This window comes from Magallana gigas, chromosome 5, assembly GCF_963853765.1.
Source record: "Magallana gigas chromosome 5, xbMagGiga1.1, whole genome shotgun sequence".
In the NCBI taxonomy this organism is placed as follows: Eukaryota; Metazoa; Mollusca; class Bivalvia; order Ostreida; family Ostreidae; genus Magallana; species Magallana gigas.
This window is the reverse complement of record NC_088857.1, coordinates 9,613,407-9,636,970: the sequence shown is the minus strand read 5'-3', so window position 1 is coordinate 9,636,970 and position 23,564 is coordinate 9,613,407. Positions and strand designations below refer to the sequence as shown.

At 35.4% G+C, this 23,564-nt stretch overlaps 4 protein-coding genes across 6 annotated transcripts; 1 reads left to right on the top strand and 3 right to left on the bottom strand.

Annotated features, from left to right (window-relative positions):
* Positions 1-14: 14 nt before the first annotated feature.
* On the top strand, positions 15-10,104 carry LOC105342456 (protein adenylyltransferase SelO, mitochondrial). The gene is made up of 13 exons (XM_034481033.2): positions 15-505; positions 690-828; positions 1,002-1,147; positions 1,351-1,474; positions 1,709-1,824; positions 3,577-3,680; positions 3,957-4,126; positions 4,434-4,468; positions 4,585-4,785; positions 5,346-5,466; positions 5,627-5,784; positions 8,093-8,238; positions 8,749-10,104. The coding sequence occupies exons 1-13, from the start codon at positions 66-68 to the stop codon at positions 8,865-8,867; spliced, it is 2,019 nt and encodes a 672-aa protein (XP_034336924.2). The 5' UTR covers positions 15-65; the 3' UTR covers positions 8,868-10,104.
* A 181-nt stretch (positions 10,105-10,285) lies between these two features.
* On the bottom strand, positions 10,286-12,816 carry LOC117692616 (uncharacterized). The gene is made up of 3 exons (XM_034481130.2): positions 12,364-12,816; positions 11,477-11,698; positions 10,286-11,306 (listed from the first exon to the last, which is right to left on the bottom strand). Exons 1-3 carry the CDS (start codon positions 12,683-12,685, stop codon positions 11,056-11,058), a joined length of 795 nt encoding a protein of 264 aa, XP_034337021.2. The 5' UTR covers positions 12,686-12,816; the 3' UTR covers positions 10,286-11,055.
* Positions 12,817-13,721: 905 nt separating this feature from the next.
* On the bottom strand, positions 13,722-17,791 carry LOC117692614 (uncharacterized). 3 transcript variants are annotated; one of them, XR_004603931.2, is made up of 3 exons: positions 15,531-15,607; positions 14,469-14,669; positions 13,722-14,116 (listed from the first exon to the last, which is right to left on the bottom strand). XR_004603931.2 is itself a non-coding variant. In XM_034481126.2 (3 exons), exons 1-3 carry the CDS (start codon positions 17,716-17,718, stop codon positions 13,881-13,883), a joined length of 750 nt encoding a protein of 249 aa, XP_034337017.2. In that variant the 5' UTR covers positions 17,719-17,791; the 3' UTR covers positions 13,722-13,880. The 3 variants fall into 3 exon arrangements, 2 of the variants coding, with proteins under 2 accessions (XP_034337017.2, XP_034337012.2); XM_034481126.2 differs by lacking the exon at positions 15,531-15,607 and adding an exon at positions 17,394-17,791 and having other exon boundaries at positions 13,722-14,104; XM_034481121.2 differs by lacking the exon at positions 15,531-15,607 and adding an exon at positions 17,394-17,790.
* Positions 17,792-18,909: 1,118 nt separating this feature from the next.
* Positions 18,910-22,187, bottom strand: LOC105342476 (uncharacterized). The gene is made up of 3 exons (XM_011449439.4): positions 21,744-22,187; positions 20,288-20,419; positions 18,910-19,467 (listed from the first exon to the last, which is right to left on the bottom strand). The coding sequence occupies exons 1-3, from the start codon at positions 22,093-22,095 to the stop codon at positions 19,199-19,201; spliced, it is 753 nt and encodes a 250-aa protein (XP_011447741.3). The 5' UTR covers positions 22,096-22,187; the 3' UTR covers positions 18,910-19,198.
* Between the last annotated feature and the right edge of the window lie 1,377 nt (positions 22,188-23,564).

Below are 23,564 nucleotides of genomic sequence, written 5' to 3'. Positions count from 1 at the left end.
TTTAACGTACCACGAGCAGTGAACACCGAGTCCGATTTTATTTACATTTTACGAAACAGTATGACATGATAAAAATATTTAGGACACGTATTCGCCATCATGTAAACACCAGCAGGATTTCTTTATTGTCCATAGGAACCGTTTTCTTACGAAAACTACATCTTCACGGAATAATGTCTTCGGGATCTTTAGAGTCCCTGAATTTTGACAATTTGGTTCTTCGTTCCCTTCCCATTGACTCGGAGGAAGAAAATTATATTCGTCAAGTTTCAGGAGCATGCTTCTCCAAAGTAAAACCTACCCCTGTGTCTAATCCTCAGCTGGTTGCTGCCTCTCTGCCTGCCCTGTCACTCATTGACATTGACCCTAAACAGGTGGAGAGGGCAGATTTCGCGGAATTTTTCAGCGGCAACAAACTCCTGCCTGGGAGTGAGACAACAGCTCATTGCTACTGTGGCCACCAGTTTGGATATTTCTCAGGACAGCTAGGAGATGGTGCTGCCATGTGAGTAGTACATACCAGAATTTTTATGTACTTAAAAGTCCAGGCATCATTGAACAGTTGAAGCATTTTATCTAAGAAGCATAAAGTATTTCAATAAATAAACAACCAGCCTTTGCATAAGTATTCAGAAGATTTAATTTGGTTAAAAAAGCATTCTCTATTCCTTATGCTTTGCTTATGACAGGTATCTTGGTGAAATTGTAAATAAGTCTGGAACACGATGGGAAATTCAGTTGAAGGGTTCTGGACTGACTCCTTTTTCGCGGTCAGCTGATGGTCGAAAAGTTCTCAGGAGTACCATTAGAGAATTCTTATGCAGTGAAGTAAGTATCTTTTATAATGACAGTTGTTTTCAATACATGTACCAGTTTTTCTTCAATATAAGCTTTTTTGTTATTAGATGCAATGCTTTTTAAAAGCGCAAGTATATTTTGAAATTTATAAAATTGTCTCCATCATTGGTTGTACAGGTAAATATTGAATTTAATGATTTCAGGCCATTCATCACCTGGGAATCCCAACAACGAGAGCAGGAAGCTGTGTCACATCGGACAGTCGAGTGGTCAGGGACATCTTCTATGATGGGCACCCAATACAAGAGAGGTGTTCCATAGTTCTCAGGATAGCTCCCACATTCCTCAGGTAAGGGGGGGGGGGGGTGATTCTCCAATCACACACACTCTGTATTTGCTTATGGCAGGATCTTGTGTGTGCCAATATTGATGCATGTCAATTTTGTGTGCTAATATTTTAATTTCATTATTGAAATAAAACATAACTGAATAGGAAATTTGTGTATTTTTGAAAATACATGCATCCAGTAAATGGATTGGCTGTTTTGTTAGATTTGGGTCATTTGAGATTTTCAAAGCCACAGATTCCGAGACTGGGAGGACAGGGCCAAGTGTAGGGAGAAATGATATCCTAAAGCAGATGCTGGACTACACTGTACAGACATTTTATCCAGAGGTAGATATCCGTAACAGGGGAATAATCTGTATTTTAACTTTAGTTTTTGATAGTAATATAATTGTATTGGGGGGTATTTCTTTCAATCAATGTACTTGTATAGTTGGATGTATGCAAGGCAATGCTATTCCCATACAATAAGTATTAAAATAAATATATGAGCATCAGATGATTTTTTTATCAAGTATGTATCATATCTAATTCAATAATTGCATCCTTTGTCCCTTTTGCTAGATTTGGCAAGCTCACAGTGCAGACAAGGAGACAGCCTATGTGGAATTCTTCAAAGAACTCACCAGAAGGACAGCACGACTAGTCGCAGACTGGCAGAGTGTGGGGTGGTGTCACGGGTAAGTCCAGGGACTGTGTACAGGCTACGGACTGGCAGAGTGTGGGGTGGTGTCACGGGTAAGTCCAGGAACCGTATACAGATCACAGACTGGCAGAGTGTGGGGTGGTGTCAAGGGCAAGTCCAGGGACCGTATACAGGTCACAGACTGGCAGAGTGTGGGGTGGTGTCACGGGTAAGTCCAGGGACCGTATACAGGTCACAGAGTGAGACTGATAGAGTGTGGGGTGGTGTCACGGGTAAGTCCAGGGACTGTGTACAGGCTACGGACTGGCAGAGTGTGGGGTGGTGTCACGGGTAAGTCCAGGTACCATATACAGATCACAGACTGGCAGAGTGTGGGGTGGTGTCACGTGTAAGTCCAGGGACTGTGTACATATCACAGACTGGCAGAGTGTGGGGTGGTGTCACGTGTAAGTCCAGGGACTGTGTACATATCACAGACTGGCAGAGTTTGGGGTGGTGTCACGTGTAAGTCCAGGGACCGTATACAGATCACAGACTGATAGAGCGTGGGGTGGTGTCATGGGTAAGTCCAGGGACCGTATTCATGTCACAGACTGGCAGAGTGTGGGGTGGTGTCACAGGTAAGTCAAGGCACTGTATATATATCACAGACTGGCAGAGTGTGGGGTGGTGTCACGGGTAAGTCCAGGGACCGTATACAGGTCACAGAGTGAGACTGATAGAGTATGGGGTGGTGTCACGGGTAAGTCCAGGGACTGGGTACAGGCTACGGACTGGCAGAGTGTGGGGTGGTGTCACGGGTAAGTCCAGGTACCGTATACAGATCACAGACTGGCAGAGTGTGGGGTGGTGTCACGGGTAAGTCCAGGGACTGTGTACAGGCTACGGACTGGCAGAGTGTGGGGTGGTGTCACGGGTAAGTCCAGGAACCGTATACAGATCACAGACTGGCAGAGTGTGGGGTGGTGTCACGGGTAAGTCCAGGGACCGTATACAGGTCACAGACTGGCAGAGTGTGGGGTGGTGTCCCGGGTAAGTCCAGGGACCGTATACAGGTCACAGAGTGAGACTGATAGAGTGTGGGGTGGTGTCACGGGTAAGTCCAGGGACTGTGTACAGGCTACGGACTGGCAGAGTGTGGGGTGGTGTCACGGGTAAGTCCAGGTACCGTATACAGATCACAGACTGGCAGAGTATGGGGTGGTGTCACGTGTAAGTCCAGGGACTGTGTACATATCACAGACTGGCAGAGTTTGGGGTGGTGTCACGTGTAAGTCCAGGGACCGTATACAGATCACAGACTGATAGAGTGTGGGGTGGTGTCATGGGTAAGTCCAGGGACCGTATTCATGTCACAGACTGGCAGAGTGTGGGGTGGTGTCATGGGTAAGTCAAGGCACCGTATATATATCACAGACTGGCAGAGTGTGGGGTGGTGTCACGGGTAAGTTCAGGTACCGTATACATGGCACAGACTGGCAGAGTGTGGGGTGGTGTCACGGGTAAGTCCCGTGTACCCCAGTAGTTTACATCTGTCAAAAAAATAAAAGCGAGATTTTAAAATTTGCAAGATGTGCTTCTCGTGATTTTACATGGATATTAATTTAAAAAAGGAATCTCCAATAACTTATTTTAAGCAAATAAGTTTATTACAAGTTAATTACATCTATTATAAAACAGATTTCTAAAACTGGAGATCAAACATATTTTATCAAATAAATACTGTAATATTCTGCTGGATGCTTGTAACAGAACGAATGCTAGCATGTTTTCTGATTTTCTGCAGAGTCCTGAACACAGACAACATGAGTATTGTAGGAGTGACCATTGACTATGGACCGTTTGGATTTATGGACAAATACGATCCAGATTTTATATGCAATGCATCAGGTCAGTATCAATGTCTTACCATGTACAAGTATGTTATAGGAGACAGCAAGATACAACACATGAATGATTCAAGATGTAATATCTGTTCAGTTGATTAATGTTTAATTGGTTAATTAGATTAGTAAGTAATTGATATGCAACTTTTCTAGAAAGTTTAACTTTCAATTGCTTTATATATTTTGTAGTCATATTTTACTTGTCAAATATGCAAAGTGTTCAGAAACCTTTCATTAGAACTTGACTTATATCATAATTAAGATTAATTCTGTTACCTAGATGATGGTGGGCGGTACACCTACATAAAACAGCCCCAGATCTGTAAGTGGAACATCAAGAAGTTTGCAGAGGCCATTCAAGGGGTAGTCCCTCTGGCAAAAACTGTCCCAGAGACCAAGATTTTTGATGAAGAATACAGTGATTACTACACGAAGAAAATGAGGAAAAAGGTGAGAGGTTGGAACTTAAGAATTTGGGCGTTGAAAATAATTTCATGAAATTGAGGATTATAAACGGTCATGTCAGTCGTAAAAAAAAATGTAAAACGCTGCACAGAGTATTGTGTTCATGCAGGAAGTCTTGTAGTGTGTATATGTACAGTAGATGATATTTTAGTCTTACAAGGATATTTGAATTAGAGGACATTAGAGTATCAGAGAATGTAAAAGTCCTCATGGAGTCATTTAATCAGTGTCTTTGTACTCTGATTGTTGATCTACAAGCATGTTTTTGTAATGCAGCCTTGCTTTTTTGCAGTTTGGTTTGATCAACACAATAGAAGAACAAGATGGGTAAATATGTTTTTAAAATCTGTTGTAATGCTGTTATGGATGGTAATACATGTACAGAAAACAATTATTTTCTTATACATTTATCATAAATTTTAGTATCTGTTTTGCTTTTTAAGTGACTTGGTGGGATCATTTCTGGATACTTTGCATAAGACGGGTGCAGATTTCACCAACTGCTTCCGTTGTCTGAGTCGCCTCCCTTTGCCTGGATCTCCAGACTTTGAAGAGCGCCTTCAGGAAGTGACAGAGTACCTTCTATCCCAGTGTTCCACTGTGGAGGAACTGAAAAAGGAGTACAGGCCCCGCATGAACCCAAGGTAGGATACAGTGTTGCCGTGGCAAAACATATGAAATAATGCAAAATTTCTTTGGATAAATATATGGAGTAATTTGCAAGTCAGTTTTTTTCCTCCAAAATTTTGATGATTGAGTAAGTTGCATAGCTGGCCAAAAATTTGCTGTTATGATTTGAATTTGATATTTTGTATCATTGCACTTCCAATACATCTTTTTTTTATACGTTTTTTGAAGAATATGTATTCATCTTCTTTTTAGAGGGTTAAATTTTCTATTCAATGCCTATAATTTAGAGATTATCTGTGTATTTCTGTATACTTACCAATTCTGTTTATTGACCAATATTTTTGCCATACCTTTCCACTTTAGCTTCACTATAGTGTACCCATATATACTTTGAACTGAATGGAAAATTAGATTTAGAAATTTCAAAATTCATAATTTTTAAGGAAAATTTACCATGTTATATACATACCTGCACTAACATTTCTAAAAGTTGATTCTCTCTCTTTTTCTGATTTATGATTATGTTTAGAAATTTCAAAATTTATTATTCTGTGAAGTTGCTATTTACTTTCAGGCAGTTTCAGATGATCATGATGCTGATGGAATCTAACCCGCAACTAGCCCCTGCTTTGGGAAGAGGGTTTGCTGCATTTTCACAGGAAATTGAACGTCTAGAAAAATCAAAGGAGCTTGAGGTACTGTAGATTCCTTATTTTAGTGAAGAGTGCTTGATCATTTCTAAATGTTTAGAGCAAATCGTCACTGTACAAGAGCATGTTATATACATATACTGTTATCTACATACCTGCACTAAAATTTCTTAAAGTTGATTATGTCTTTGAATTTCATTCACAGAATGTTACAGATGAGGACAAAAAGAAAGAAAACCAGGCAATGTGGACAGCGTGGTTAAACACTTATGTGGAGAGATTGAAGAAGGAGGCGGACAAAGTGACTGACCTAACGGCAGCCAATCAGAGGAGGAAAGAGGTCATGAACATGACCAACCCCAGGTAGAACCCAACTAAATTATGCTTTGTTTATTAGAATAACAGTCATTGTATATATTTAGTTGAATAAACTATTAAAATTTTTAATTCTCTCCTCATGGTTCAAAAGAGATTCAGAGATTTTTTTGTTATAAACCAAAAACAGTATGCACTTATATTACTCAAGAAAGCCAAAATGATTGTAAGCTGTAGGACTGTTTTCGTATCTGGTATAACAACTCATGTATTTTACTATGATATCACAACCAGCTATTAAAATAAGCTTCATTCCAGACCTTACATATTGTCAATTAAAAATATTCTAATAAGTACAGTGTACTAGTATTATAAGTTCACTGTTGAAAATAATGGAAGAGATGTTTGTTTGCTGCATGTAAACATGTTACTAGTTTTTAGCTCACCTGAGCCAGAGCCTGAAGAAAGCTTTTATGTTGTCGTTTGTGTCATTGTCTTAAACAAATAATGTGCATAATCAAACAAACAATGAATCAGAAAGTGGAAGAAGCAAAGCCAAATGCCTTGCACTTTTTATTTACCACTCACGGTACACTTGTTGTAAGTAGATATTAAAACATGTAGTAATTTTTTTACCATGTTAATAACAGATATCATTAATGGAAAATACAGTATTGATCAGACCCAACCTAATAGAAAGTAAACCCATACTAAACCCTGGGTTTTCTTTCGGGGTTTACCCTGGTGTACTAAAGCAGACCCAGAGTTAACCCTAAGTAAACTCAGAATAAGCCCAAAGTAAATTCATAGAGTAAACCCCGATCAGCAGTAGGCCCCTGAGGCAGAAGCTACATGTGTATTTGGAATGTAAAAGGGGTGGGTCTACAGGCAGTAAGATAATTAGGTAAAAGAAGGGTCTGCATTACATTTCAATATTTAAAGAGCAGACAGCTAGTAAATCCAAAGCAAACCTTGAGTGGATCCAAGGTAAACCCCAACTGGTCACACATTTTCAAAAAGTAAACCTGGAGTAAACCCCAAGTAAACCCAGGGTTTAGTTTGGGTTTACTTTGGTGTGTGTAAGGTTGGGTCTGATCGATACTGTACATGCATTCAACGCACATGGTGCATTTTAAAATTAGCCACCAGTAAAAGGAAGCTAATTGTCCTATAGGTTGAAAAGTAAAATCACTCCATTAAATATCTCTGGATTTTACTGCATTGTTTACATTTCTTAGAAAATTCAGAGAAGCACATGGTTATGTCAACAATTAGATATCAGTAATTATCAGTACCAACAGTATAACTATCAGTAAATATTAGCAATTCTCAGTATTGACAGTACAACATCACTTAATATCAGAAATTATCAGTAAAAAATGGCACTATCATTACTATTTCTGGTCAATAGTGTTAGATTTGGCTGCATAAAGTTATTGCTAATGATACTCAGGTGAGCGATGTGGCCCCTGGGCCCCTTGTGATAGGGTTATTCAGTATTATGTTAAGAAGATGAAGGATGGGTATATTGTATCACAGGACAATCCTCCTCCCTTGATTTAAACTCACTGATAGAGTCAGGATTAAAGCTTTGATGCATTGACATGGATTTTTATGGGGGCAGATATTAGTCAATTAAACTTCAAAGCATTCCATTTTTGTATGATGCTATGGATCAACTTTCCTCAATAAGATCTGCAGAGCATAAATTATAGTTAAGCTAATCTCTGAAGGCAAATGTAATCTTAAAATTGCATGATTATCCTATAAAGTCCTGATCTCAAAAAATACCAATAGATGCCTCCATTAAAAATCCTTTACAGCTTGATTGTCTGTGATAGATGGTATGGAATGAGACCCAGTATTCTGTGTGATGACTTTTTCCATTTACTGCAGTATATATACATGTGTGTACATGTAAACTATTATATGGTCCTTTTTGACTTGGAAGAAAACCTCAAACATTTTATGATGAGCTTCATTATGTGATTGTCAACCATTGAACCCATAGCCCAAGAGAAGGTTCAGGTCAAAATATTACATTTATTTGGAAACCTTACTCCATTTTAATGATATAGCTTTACAAATCCTCCAGAGAAAATTGATTAAAACCAATCTTAAAGCTTAAGTTTTAATCAGCATATACTAATTTTGAAACAAGTCAACCAAGGAAGATATTTAATGCCTCTATAAGTAAGTAATCTCTGCATTTTAAGAGGACAATAAATTAATACTTTTTTGTATATACAAAATTAGTTGTTATTAAGTATCTATTAATATGACAAGGTGCAAGTTACATGTACCATCCTTTTTGGAAAAAAAGAGAAGAATTTAAAACCGTTTGTTTTTTTCGAAGATTCATCTTAAGAAACTACATCGCACAGAATGCTATTGATGCAGCAGAGAAGGGTGACTTCTCGGAGGTCCGCCGAGTGTTAGAGATCCTACAGACCCCGTACAGCGAGGACCTGGACTTAGGCAGTCTATCACAGGCTACTGCTGGTGAGTTTAGTATACTAACAGCAGAACTCGAATATAACGAATACGGATATACCGAATTTATGGCTATAGCAAATTTAATATATATTTAGGCAAAAGTTTAAAAAACATTAATTTGTTGGCGAAAATTTGACATATAATGTCTATCCTATGACATTTACATTTATTTTCAATAACAAAATTTTATTGAAGATAACTAAAAAGATTTGCTACTTTTTAAGCAAACTTAAACTTTTATAATTGATCTTCTATTGATTGAAATGAAATGTGACATTAAGTTTTAATACTTGCTTATAAACTATTGTTTTATAACGGATCCGCTATATATGTAGGAAGTCGCTATAAATGTATGAAGACGAACTAAATTGAATTCTCAAAATCTTTTAGACATGATGTTAAAACAAAATAGAACTGTAAAGAAAACTTTCAACAAAATATTATTACTGTAGATAACATAACTAACAAATAACAAAATACCATGTTGATTTATTTTTTTTTATTTCCATTTCATAGAAACTAGCCCGCCTGCTGCGACAGAAGACACTTCAAATTCTGTTGAATCAAGAACATTTGTAGAACAGTGTTACGACGGGAAACCGCCATCTTGGTCAACAGATCTGAGGGTCACGTGATCCTCGTAGATCCACACCAAATTAGCCTGTTCCGAACATCATGTGTTGTATAAAAGCATTAAGTAGCTGATTAAGGAAATGTTGAAATTCTGAGAAAATCTATTAATGAGAAAGTCATTACATGTGTGTTTCTAAAAACCTTCTTCTCAAAAACCACTTAGCCATAAAAGCTGTAACTTAAAGGGGCATGGTCACGATTTTGGTCAAAAATTATCTTTTCGATTTTAATGATAACAATGCTTAAGTAAGGCATTTTTAACAGGTGGCCACAGTTTGAGTGTCATTTGATGAGTCGTAAGCGAGTTACAGAGCTTACCATTTTTCGCTATGTAAACAAAGCGTTTGTGTACATTTTGAATGTTAAAGTGAAAATTCCAGTAATAGACCTAAAATGAATGTGTTAATCGTTACGAACTGTTTATTTACGCTTAAAATGAATAATAAGATAGACAAACCAGCTTTAAAAAGATTTTGTACTGGTATATTGAACCTATGTAAACAAAAACAGGGCATGAGCCTTGTTTACCTGACGAAGAATTGTAAGCCCCGTATCTTGCTTAAAACTCAACGACTGGCACCCAAATTACATTTGATTATTAGAAATGCATTCCTAAAGCATTGCAAGTAATAAAAACGGAAAAATAAATTTGACCAAAATCGTGACCATGCCCCTTTAAGTGAAAGTAACTTTAGATAGTTTTGTCGCTTTTACTTTTATTTTTTTTTGGCACTTTTGAAAGAATGTCCTGATCTTTCGACGAGATCCTTTTCTACACTCCTTTATTGGACGAACAACACAATGCCAAGGAATAACAATCTCTCAAAATTGTCGTTATTCAATAATCAGACACTGTTTGTAGAATCAAATTAAGTTTATTGTCAGTTTTTGCTTAGATAAACAACTCCCTGACAAAACAATGACAGTACAGGGGCAGGACTGCTATTTATGACTGTCAGAGGAACAGGGCTCAGTCGATTGGTGTGTGAGTACTACTGTAAACCGTAATCACGTGACTCCGTGGGGTTCCTAATCAACGGGACTTGAATGACGGTTTTGAATGCAACCGTCACTGGTATTCAGAACTTGATGATTAGATGTCACGTGCCATTATGCGACAATCTTCCTAATTAAGGGCTGTTTTGTAATAATTACGTGTAATATGATATTATATTATGTATTTCATGATTTATCATATTGATTTATTATTTACATGAAATAAAAGTATGTATTATAACAGTTTGTTGTAAATATGTTCTTGATTGTAACGTATTGAATTCTTTAATATGATATTTAGCTTGTGATATGCAAGCAAGAATGAAGACAAAAGTCATAAAAATGTTTACGATTTATGAAATGTTTATAATAAAGTGTGTATAGACATGATTTCAAAACTTGGATCTAAATAAAAACACAGAAAATAAACTATCACAAATAATTATATCTGCTTTCTAAGACCAATGGACGCTAAATGTTAAATTATCAATTTGTAATTCATTTCTGATTTTTAAATGTATTTATTGAATTCACCTTATGATAAAATTACAATTATCATGATTAGACAAAGCAATGCATCTATCCTAGTCCATAACAAAGCAATAAATGTAGTTTTACAAACAGGTCGATTAACGAGACAACCTTACAATATGTTGTGCCATTGTATTACTAGTGTCTTGATACAGACATAAACATAAATCGGCTACGCCCCATGGATTCTTGTTGTTTCTTGGTTCGAGGACAGCAGTACTTCTGTTGAATCTAGGTAACTGCATTCTACTTCAGACACCACCGTCTTTGCCGGTTATGGCGACGTATGAGTTCACTGTGTAACGCGTTTGATGAAGTTCAATTTAACTTTTTACTTAGTATTCAAATAGAAATTGGCATAAAGAGTTTAGTAGAGGTGTTAATTTTTATATATTTTATCGTGTATATATTGCATTGTTCGATGTGAATTGAAAAAGACAATATTCTTGGGACGAAAAATGTCTTTCACGAAACATTTTCTTCGTTGGGAGTCAAAATACTAGTACTGAAAAGTCATTTTGTGGCCTCATTGGAAAAAAACCTCTTGATCCCACATCGTTTAATTCTGAAGCATTTTAGTGGAAAATGAAGTCGTTAATAAATTCAGACCCACTGAGTGCGTTAAAATAAATCCTCGCGAAAATGACAACGATGACATCACAATTACCGGACGATGAGGTACTCCGGGGGGAATATTTCGCACAGATAGGGGTACTCCGACTCGTTGTCCTTGCTATACCAGGAGTAGTTGGTGACTGACAGGGTGATGTAGTGGCTCTCTTGACTGGTCCCCTCGCCGTCGGCCCAGTGGGTGTACTTGAGGGGTGTGTCGTCACTATAAACCCAGATGTCATGATCGCGATGATCGCGACGACCCTGTATCACTACGAATTCGTCGGTTATATTAAGGTTTCCTAGATTTAAAAACAAAACAAAATTCAATTAGATCGATTACCCATTATTCGTCGAATAAAAAGAAAATTGCGAGTAAATCGAAAAAAAAATATGTAAGACTATATCATGTTAACCTTCTCAGACCCTTGTATAATGAATTTGATTGAAGAGTGTTTCCGTGTCCACGTACCTAATTGTAGATAATCCTCTACTCTCTTTTGTTTCGCCTGGCTATCAATGCGGACGACCGCTGTCTTTCCGTTCACATTTTTGGAGTGCATGGCGCCGTTGGCCCGACAATTCAGGTCGGTTTCGTCCGGTTTCCGTTTTGTGGAGAAGTATTTCAGACAGAAGCAGAGTTCGGGGTAAAATTTGTAGCCCTCTGGACAGAAAGTTTCAGAAGGGCCACATTCTGTGGACGTATGTAAAAAAGCATTATAATCACTGGATCACGTTCAATCAGTTAGTTTAGAACTATGTGCCGGAATGATTTAAGTGTTCGATTATATTTGAGTCACGTGATCTATGTGTATAATTAGTAAGTGAAGAGAATGATTGAACTGATAATGCATTGGGTCTATCAAATGAAGAAGCAAATAATTGGGCTAATAATAATGTTGTGTTATTTGTTGCGTACATAATAAAAGCAGCGCTAGCGAGATGCGCTCCTAAGTAATACTTGTCCCTGTTATTCATTGAGCAATTAATTGTTTTAGATTCGAACAAACGAGATTTAGGGAGAATATATTTAAATAGGAATTAAAAATGTTGCGCCCGACTAAATGTGAAGACTTTACGTACTACATGTAGCTTGCTTTGATGTTGATTTTACAAGTCAGAGCTTAATTTTCATTAGAAGGATTCATTTATTTGTGACCACCCCCCTCCTTAAAATGAATTTTGATGACCTCTTTCTGACCCCAAGTACATGCAGTTAAATTCATTTAAATCCGAAACATTCTCACCCTACCGTTTTCATACTAGTTTTAATTTTACATGATCAATTTAGCAAGAAAAAATTTACAACATTTAAGTTGAAAGTCTAAAAAATTTGACTTTTTATGATGTGGAGCATACCTTTTATAATATGATAATACACCCACTGAGTTTCCTTGTCAACATCTTGTTTTCGATCCCCGCGCTTTTTCTCGGCTATGTCGGATTTGAAGATTCTACACTCCTGGGACTTTTGATCAAAAATCAGCGAGATGCAGCCGTCAACCTTGGAACAGGACCTACTGCACTCCACGGGACTCCGACTCCTGCTCGCGGGGAAATAGGACTGAATGTCCAAAATATCGTTCACTTTCACGGGTTTCTTCTTAAACATAAACGTGGCGATACCGCCCGTTATTCCATGGCAGTGCAATAAAAACAGGACGCACCCGAAACTATTCATCTTCTCCCAGTGATAAATGACAGTGCTTCCTGGAGTCAGGAGGAGAGACAAATGGCTTAATATGACCAAAAAGGAATAAATTTGGTCAATATGAATTGCGCTTATTTATCCAAAGGGCAACTAATATTTATTTTGTGGCTAATTTGAAGATATGTTAATTCTGTTTAAACAGACAGAACAAGATCTGAATATGATATTTGTAAATGTTATTGATTTTATTGTAATTCGCGAGAAAATTAATGAAACTGATATGAATGAAGAATCCCAATCGAAAATAAAACTTTCAAGAGGTGATATTCTGATCTGGTTACGATACTTTATAAAATCGTGGAGCATACCGTCTCTATCATCGCATACTGTAAATTCTTTGTATTTTAAGTGAGTACTTTTTTCCGCGATCCCGCTGTTTAGCATCAAATCGCGAAAATATAAAATCGCGAACGCGGACTTTGCTCTTTATTTCTTATTTCTTATAATTCTCAACTCTCAGAAAATAATGGCGAGTTTTTAAAATCAAAGAAGCGTGCTCTTCGCGATTTTACGCGGATATTAATTCCTCGCATTTAATTAGGAATCTACAGTAAACATTCCGAGGAGTCCATCATTAGCGCACTCTTGCATTTTTGCATTGTAATTTGTCAAATTATTAACATTTTTTTTAAAAAGTAGATCTATCTTTCAGAAGAGTAATGCAAGGTTGATTTTTCCTATATTAACAGTGATCATTATACACGAAATCATGACACTGCGATTAATCAAAGCTTTTATATTCGCGGTTTCGTATTTCATTAAAAAGCTTCAAATTATATTAAAATTAATCCTCGAATTATACACTGAACTGTACGCTTATCTGTCCGATTAGTCTTACATGGATGTAGACGTTGCGGCCATCTTCTATCAGTAAGAAGAAGGAACTTGGAAAAGATTACCTACGTAAATTGTAAATTCTACGCAAATTCTTCAAATAATCAAACTGGCGGCCATTTTAAATACAACAGATTTATTTTTCAATCTTTAATTCAAATTAAAAAAAAGTTTGACTTTTATTATATGAACCAATAAATTAATACACACTTCAATAAAATCAATCAACTCTTTTTACAATGTCTATTATACAAATGTATATACTGTTCACCATTTACATTATGTATAGCAGTCGTTATAGACGAGTTCATAACAAATCATTGTTTTCCACCTATGCCCTGATTTCACAGATGAATCTGAGGTCCCTGTCATCAGAAACATCGTGCCACTTGTAGCCAGCACCCACAGACAGGGCAATGCCTGTCTGTCCGTCCGGCTGGTCACCTCCTGTATTCCAGTTAAAATAGGTCATAGCCTCGTTATCGTCAAACACCCACGTGTTGTATTGTGAGTGATAGCCAGCGATGCGGATTTGTTCGTCGGATGATAAGCTGCCTGAAACAGAGTCTGTGAATGATGCAATGAAGTTAAATGTACGTGTATCAGCAACTGTAGGCTGTTAAATTCATTTTACAGGAAAGGAATTAAAAGAAGTAGGCGCTGGTGCAATAAGAACATTGACTGCTTAATTGTTCTTTGAAAACTATTTTTATACTAAGAGTAAAGGTTAATGAATTTACAACACACGTCGGCTTCTAGTAGCAACTATATATTCAAACAATGAATTAGATAATTGGATCTTATATTTTCAATCATTAAGATTTGTTTAAGTGCTTATAATACAACATTACCCCCCCCCCCATAATTGAAAACCCGATGGCTCTTGAATATTTCCCTCATATAAATAAAACAAATTTACCAAGATAGTTTTCAACTTCCTTTTGTTTCAGTTTTCTGTCTATTTTCATCAGGTTGCCCCCTTTGGAATTTTTGCAGTCGTCCAGTGCTTCATGGTATTTTTCTTTTCGGTGAAAAAGTTTGAAGCAGATATCCAGGGATTGAATATACTGAAAGCGGTCTTGCTTGTTGCATTCAGCTTTTATGATAGACCAATCTGGAACTAAAAGAAAATCGGTTTGATATTTCATATAATGCGAAAATAAACGAGATCATTTTGCATGAATAACACGAAATTATATACACTGCATATACTGAAAAAATATTTCAAAATATGAAGCTTTTTGGAATGGCCAAGCGACTTTTTTGTTCATATATGTAGAAACACAATGTGTTGAATTTCATTTGTACTTTTAAATATTTAGCAAACCAAATTTCTGTACATTATAGGAATAATATAATTTTGCTATTATAATAATCATAGCATCTGACTGGTTTCCCCTACAAAACAATAGTTTAGTTTATTGGCCTTTTTTTGGTCATTCAAGTAGTAAACAACAGTTTTACATTGTAGATTTCCGAAAAACTACAATTAATTTGCATAAAACTATATGTCAGTATTATGGTTAGGGAAATTTGCGGTAGAGAGGTTTCAATGAAACCGTGGATACCGAGATTTGTAGTCCTGCATGCGAAACATGATTTCACAGTATATCATTATAGGAAGTTCACTGATATTACGACAGAACGAATTCAGCCACCAATATGCAAGATTTGATTTTTATCTCGACAATACTTTCCACTTGAAACCCTTTAAAAAACTGTCAAAAAGTGACGCTTCTACAACGTGAGAATGACAACCGATAGCAACTTCGTAACAACAGGAACAAAACCTTGACACGAATGCTGGCATCTTCCTTTGATTGAGTGATCGATGTCCCAATAAGTGGACCAAGGATGCAATCCAAATTGAAAGAAAACCAGAAAAAAAAATCTTATTGAGCATCCCATGAAAAGAGCTGCCGTATAGCATCTCTGGTCCGGAATACCAATTCCTTTATCAATCGTATTGACCATGACTTACCAATATGGCGTTTCTCATTTCCGCGTTATTTTGGACCGTATTGACAACCTGTAGTTGCATCATTGCTGGAAGATTCAGGAATCGCAATTGGATACTTTTTTCCGATGCTTGTATTTGATTAGGGAAATACGGTTCATTAACTTCCAATAGTGAACTAGGTGACTTATAGGTCGGCTTATTGGTAATTTGGCTCCCACATTTTGGAGCTCTTTGACGTATTTTTTTTTAAAATCTAGAATTCTAGAATGCAGAGAGAGAGAGAGAGAGAGAGAGAGAGAGAGAGAGAGAGAGAGAGCTGCCCTTTTATTTACGCAATACATTAATTATTGTTCATAAGGAAATATTGAAGGCCTACAGCCCTACACTACGTGTTGCTCCTGGTAATCGATGTTCCTAATATCAAAATACGAAAATGTTAAATATGAGGGAAAGAAATGCACATAAATATATTCTTTACATCTCATCTCAAACCTACCCCAGTCAACCATTTAAAAAAAAATCATCCGATATTTTATTTAACGAATACTTAATTATGTACTAAGTGTAAATACATGTTTAGTTTAAGTACGATCTGATAAAAGAAAACATGAATTTGATTGGTTTTCCAAAATATTTCAGAACAGTTCAAATAATACACTAGAAAACGATGAACAAGTAATACTATCTGTACTTTTTATTCAAGTGATTACTAATAATCATACACTGAATACCCAATATGACCATCGTATATTGCAGCGTGCAGGCTGCTTTAGATTATTTTATGACTTCATTAAAAATGAATAGATAGATCACGTGGACCGGGTTTGAGTATACAACAAAATTTTCAAAAATAATCTATACGTGTACCTAATGAAAAGTTGATAATAAGTTGCCAAGATACCTCAATTGATTTAGAAACTTGCACACTTACTATATACAAAGATATTTTCAATTTTGGCAGTAGACTTAGTTATTCTGAAATATGTTGTGTAATGAGACAGTCCATAAAGATCTTAAATTCTGATTTATTGATATCCCTAAACTAACGGAACATTTCATCAATTATCTGTATAAAAAATAACTGTTTTCTCATAATATGTTTCCACAATGAACAAATTTCAAATACATGTAATTTTATTATTTTAATTTACTGATTTTTAATGTTATTGTTAATATCATGTTAAATGATAGATATAAAAAAGTTTCAATAAATTGCTAAAGTATAAATGATAATATTTGTAGTTGAGAAAAACATAACCCAATGAAAATCTTTTTAAATAAATTGATGGTATTTGTATTGTATATTTAGTTATTTTTGCGATTATTGAAATTTCGCTCGTTTTTACGACATTTTTCACATTGCAAACTTTACAATATGAAGAATTATATTTGGTTTTCTTTTTTATTTTTTAAATTTAGATAGAAAAAAAAAACTCCAGTAAAGGACATAATCATCATTAGTTGCATGCTATGCATTTTTCTTTTAATACTTTCCTCTGTGGGATATGATTTCTTACATTAGCAACGAAAACAAACATCTGAACATACCGTTTTTACATATTTAAACTTAATCCGTACGAAGTTGATACCGCTTTGTGTTTAAAATAAGGTAAATATACAAACTATTGAAGTTTATTTGAAATACTGGAACGTGGAAAGAAAGAAAACCATTCAAAATTAAGTCATACCAGTGACTCTTCCATTGGAGTCGAATTGCATTATACTTGTTCTAATAACTTAACAATGGAACTTCCAAAAATGTTTAACCTGAATGATATTTCAAAATTAAAAATATTTTTTGGAGTTCTTTATGCTTTCTTCCAAGAGGTAGTCGTACTCCATTTTTTAATCGTCATTTTTTTGTTACAAAGGCCCCGTATTTACCTCGTATGATATAGAAGTAGTCCCAGTTTTCTTCCGAATCCCAATTATCGTCCTCGGTGAAGTCTTGGTCGTACAGGAAGCAGGACTTGTTGACACTGTTATACAACAAAGAAATGCAAGCCTGGACCATCGAACACGCGTCTACACACTGTATTTTGCTCCGTTTGGAGGACACGTGAATAGGCGGAGACAGAAATACCCTGTTTTTCATTTTGGCATCTTGGAACCCTCGTAAGATTCTTGATTCTGCTGTAGATTGGGTATACAGTGTAATTACGATGTAAAACAAAACACAGGTACAACCTCTCATGTCCAATGATGCCATCGTATTTGATGTGAAAAAGACGAGCCAACACACATTATGAATGTTTCGATCTATTTTTTTCAAATTGATCTTTTTTACCCGCTGACATGAAGAGTTCGTTAATACCAGATCAGGCGCTAATTGCTCCTAACGATACATTTGCTCGCATGTGTCGTGTTTTCTTTCCTGCATCATTTTATTATCGCTAACATAAGCATGAGAGATTTACAAATTAAAGCTTTGGTCGTTCAAACTTATCACCTCTGATAAATTTGTTACATTTTATAATTATATAACACTGATTATTTTAGCAGTTTAAGGACAAATCCCAAAAAGACAAATACATGTATTTCAACCCTAACACTGCGTGAACCATAATACTGGTGTGTGGTGTCTTGCACCTTTCTCAGACACAGTTTCCGGTCAAAGCTCAATTATGTAATATATGATATCATAATATGAATGTTAAAAAAAATTTATCACCAATATAATTGTTATTGACGTATATGACCTGTCAATTGAAATATTTCATAAAAAGTATCCTAATTTATAACAATGATAATTATAAAGAATAACTTTCTTGAGGAGTTCTTTCGAATTTGTTAGGATTGAAACAAGAAACCAAAAAGATTTTTAAAAAAAAAAGGAAAAAATTAATTTAATAAAATATTTCATCCATATTCTTTAGAATTTTGGAAAATAAAGTCCTTAATGAAATTTTAGAAAAACCTACATGGTCTATAAATTAAATACTCCAGTATCCTATAGAAAAAAATACTTCTCTCTTAGGTATATTTCTTTTCTTATAAAGAGTAAAAGGTAATTGATACTTATTATCTACCCTGTCAGGGAAGACACACCAAAACAAATGCGCTTTGGGCATTTTCTCATCGTATGGCATCACACGTGTTAGGTTTTTTTGGTTTTTTTAAAGATGGAAACTTAACTTAGACGCATGCTAAATGCTACTTTTGCGCCGTGTTCAATATTCAGACACAAAGGATTTGACATGAATTTGAATAAAATTTTCCATCGAAGTTTTGTGCAATGTGTCTGGAAATCTGAGTTGACCGTATGATTTGGCCGAAGAGTGATTCCTTATTCCTTTAATAAATGTCATGGGCATTGATGCGAATTTAGACACAAACCAATGTTACGTTAGGAAATTTTTTTACAAGCGTAATCTTTTTTATTTAGTCAATTAAATGGCGCTTTACAAACAGAAATGGAAATTACATCACAATTTTTGATGACAAACAATACATATAAATATTCAAGGCGCATTTATATGGATTGTCGATACAATTTTAGCTGTGATAAATAAAACAGGTAAGTTTAATATTGCCAGATGTATTTTACACATTTAGACGGATTTCATTAAATGGAACGGGAAAACCAAGTTAATAAACCATATTCTTGACAACAAAATAGTTTGTCAAAATAAAAATATACAGATCCTAAGTAAAAAAAACCCACAAATACAAATGTCAGATTACAAATTTTACAAGCAATCCCTCTGATAGTAATCAAACTCATGATAGTAGACATCCTCATACCAGTCACCAGGGAAATCTAAATACGTCACTTCCTGTAAATAACATTTTTCTGATTTGTACCCATACTCGAATGTTCTGCAGACGAAATCAACAGCTGAGGTACAGAGGTCACGGCATTGGGTCAAGGTCACGTTAAGATGTGTTTCCCTGTTTTGTCCATTGAGAAAATGGCGACTATAAAGAGAGTAGAACTTGCCGTATCCAGCTGTGCAATCTACAACAGATTAATTCATCATGCAGTCAATACTATAGTCTATGAAGATCGAAGGTTTTACGTTATTTTCCACACTATAAAATTGTGTAAAATATTTTGGGGAATTTTTGCTAGAAAAAGGCAAGGAAATTCAGTCCGGTCATTATTGAAACAGTTATCATTATCTATAAACATCACAGGCGTAGAAAGCTGCTTATTTCCGGTTAACATGGTTTGTGAAATGGTAACGGCATTGAAATCGAAGCAACATTTATCAATAATTTTATATCGTTGATAATAGCTACTATTGCAATAACTATTTTACTCCATGTCTCATGCTTTTGAATGTTCATAATTTTGCCAAAAAAAATCTTAAACTCTAGATGAGAAAACCTATATTAATCAAGGTGGTATGGGACACCTGTCGATATTGATGTAGATAGAAGTACATTTTAAACAAAATACTCAGAATTTTTCAAATTTGACAATATTTGATCAAAAATATGTTTTCAAAGTTTATCGAAAGTAAAAAATTACAAAAGCTCCAGCGGGATTCGAACTCTTGACTTACTGATTCGTAGTTAACGTTCTATCCCATTGCGCTAAGCTGTTATGTAATAATTTTTGGAAATATTTACATGTATTTATACTTCATTGTATTGTTGATTTTGATCGGAAGTACGTCACAATATGGAGGTCTCCCATACCACCTTAAGCTATGTATTATACAGCCATTATACTGCAATATACTGCAACGCTTTCACGATTTTCCTTGAACCACAGTATTCTGTAATGCATGGATTTTTTGTTGTTTATGAGTCAAGACAAATTCTTCTCTTACTTTGATCACAGGACCAGAGTCGTGGACTGAAGCTGTATCCGGCCTTACACCAGCACTGTTCTCCCCGACACTCGGAGTTTCCGGTCACGCAGTCCGAGTCCATAACACAGGAATCCCCGATATAACCAATCCCTGTAAAACAGACCATGAGTTCTTCATAGAAGTAAATGATGTAACATAGTGTTGTATCGTATCAAATCTATGTATATATCTGTACCGAAATGAAAACGTTAAAGAGGTTCGCTCCTTAGGTTTTGGGTAGCCATTTTGGGTCAAATTCTGCATCACATAATTAATTTAGTTCTAGTAGTATATTTATATTCTACAATGCCAAATGAATTTTATTGAATTAAATTGTTTAAAAAAAGATTTTTACAGAGTTTATTAAGGAACTATATTTTGTGGCGGAAGGTTTTCAAGAAGGAAATGAACAATTTTCATAACTCGCTAATTTTAGATCTAGAGTACTGTTACTTTAGCTTCCTAATTTTCAGCGCAGACCAAACTTCTGGATAGTTATTGTATTACGATATATTCATGATGTTCTAAAAACATATTTTAACAAATATTTTAATATTTCTATCGATATATTTTGGCATATTTAGCTTTTGTTTCATAGGAGTTGAGAGAAAATTAACTCCAAGTTTGGCCTAAAACTAGCTTATTTCAAGCTATTTCTAAAATTTTTGAGATGTGGCCCATACTTGTCTTATTTTTAAATGAGACATTAAATGTATGTCTATTTGTATGCAAAGTTTTGGAAAGATGACATACTGATTACTATAATTTTTTTTATTTTGCGTTATAATTTGATTACTCTAAAATTTGTAACATATGTTGTTGTGTTCATTATACACTGACTTTTGAAGCCAGCAGTAAATCAAGAATTTTTAAACTTTGACGTAGATTTTATTTTTATAGTCACTACATGTGTTCAACTTCATACTGTATTAAATTCATAATTAAATGATACTTAAAACTATAAATATTTCTTTGAATTCTTCAAATTATTAATTTCCATGACAGATTTTATAAAAAATTTCAGGAAAATTATAATATCTGTTTGGGGCCCTATATTTAAAAAAATGGCATTATAAATAACAATTCATTCGAACCTCTTTTTTAAAAATAATTTTCTTCAAAGTATATTTTTCAAAAGCGCAAATGCTTGCCTAAATTTTTTCGTCGAAACTAACGATATGAACATCAGAATTTTTAATCAGACTTCACGCTTCCTGGTACAACTTTTTCCACAACCAAAAAATATGTCTTAGTGAGAATTGCAATACCGTAAAAAATAACATCAACGCGACGTGAATGATAATTGCATAACTTTTCTAAAGTTCATTTGGCAATTGTTTTGGTTCGGTTACATTGTACATGGAAGAGTTTTATTGCCTATCAAAGAAGTTTTACATGTATTTCTCTATACGAATAATAGAATATGATACCGTACCTCTCTTTAGTACAAAGTAGACGGAACCATTGTCTGTTTTTGTCTCTGTTATATTTCCAACAACGAAAGAATGCAATCTACATTGAGCCGCTGAGGGTGAGTGGAAAAAGCTCACACAAAGGGGGTTCTCCACACAAAGAACGCTACAGTGGATGGTGGAGTCTATTCCATCGTGGATCCGCAGCAAACGGTCAGTTGTAAAACGATCGGTTAAATTGTGTCTGCGAAAACTGGACTCGGTTCTAATCTCAACAGCGGAAGAACTTCGAAGTAATATGTTGATCACGATGCAGAAGTACGATAATGCAACAGTTTGAAAGACAATTGAAAAATTCATAATACTATTTGTCATTTCTAAACAAAACTCCTAGTGAAAAAATAAGATGTTTTTAATTTTCTTATCAATTTCCCACCTTTCACTTGGGTAAACATGTTCAACTAAGATAAGAAATTTTCGTTGCAACAATTTAAGAAACCGAATTTCGATTTTGCAATATCAGAAAAGAAATTATGTGACCGAGTTTTATTTTTTTATTTTCCCTGGCCGGATTCCTTTATGTTATTAGATTCCGCCTCACCGTTTAATGAGAGTGATTAGGCAGTCCCAGAAAGGCGTCAAAATCAGCGGGATCCGCGCGGTAGGATATCGGATTCTTATTAATAGCTATTAATTTCATAAATAATTTAAAAAATCAATTCGATCGGCCAATTATTTAGAAATCGGTGCACTTAATTCTGACGTGATTGACACTTTCCTTTAAAACAGGTATTTAGAATCAAAACATTAGGAGGACATTTTGCTGTACAAAAATTATACGGAAACCGACAAAAATCGCCTCTCTTAAACATCACACGGCTTTCTTAATCGTCAGTTCAAATCCATTAATTGTAACTTGATTAATGTTATACCCGAAGCATCTGTTCCTGATTAAGTTGACTTTATCGGGACCTGGTTTTGTTGTGACGCTTCCTAGTATGTTTGAACACGATGTAGGTTGGGCTTTCTACAGCGGCGTAGTTTTTACAGTTTGTTGAGATTGGAACATGATAGCATGTACATGCACTACAGGTAAAAATGCCTTGCATTTAAAACGTTTTACTAGTTTTGAAATCCATCCATCTAATCGGTTTTTTTTTAAAAATTCAAAATTGTATTATTTGAACTAATCTTAAAAATTAAAACTTAACACAAACTATTGTTTTAAAATTGATAATCTTGACAAAAATCAAAGAACCCACAGGTTTCTTATCAAAATAATTAAAACGACAAAAAAGAGGTGTGGGGGGGGGGGGGGGGTTGGACAAGTTAAGGTACTGTGGGTGAAGGATACAATTAACTCTTTTCAACATCAGTCTATAGAAAAAATAACTCTATTAAGGGTCCTCCACACCCCTGAGAAAAGTTCTGACTACAAGCCCATTCTTCTGAATTTCTTAAAGATACGGATTTTTAGCAAAAAATTCACTTTTTGGGGGAAAAATCAACTTTTTGAAAGTTCCGCTGTTCATGAAAATAAAAAAAACCCTGCAGTATTAGAACTCGGGGCTTGCGAGTTGGTAGACTGAAGGAACACCCACTGCGCCACAGAGAGAGACATCAAAGAACGGTGGTATAAACTGTTTCACAATGCGCTAAAATCGCCATGTTGTAACGTAAGCTTTTTTGTTTCAGGCATTCTAGAACGGTTGCCTTTCTGTAAAAGTGTATGGCAGTGTGCACAATCCATATATATGCCAAAGAATCGAAACTGAGCCATTTGTAACAGGAGGCCCATGGGCCACATCGCTCACCTGAGCAACGGCAGCAATGATAAAATCAGC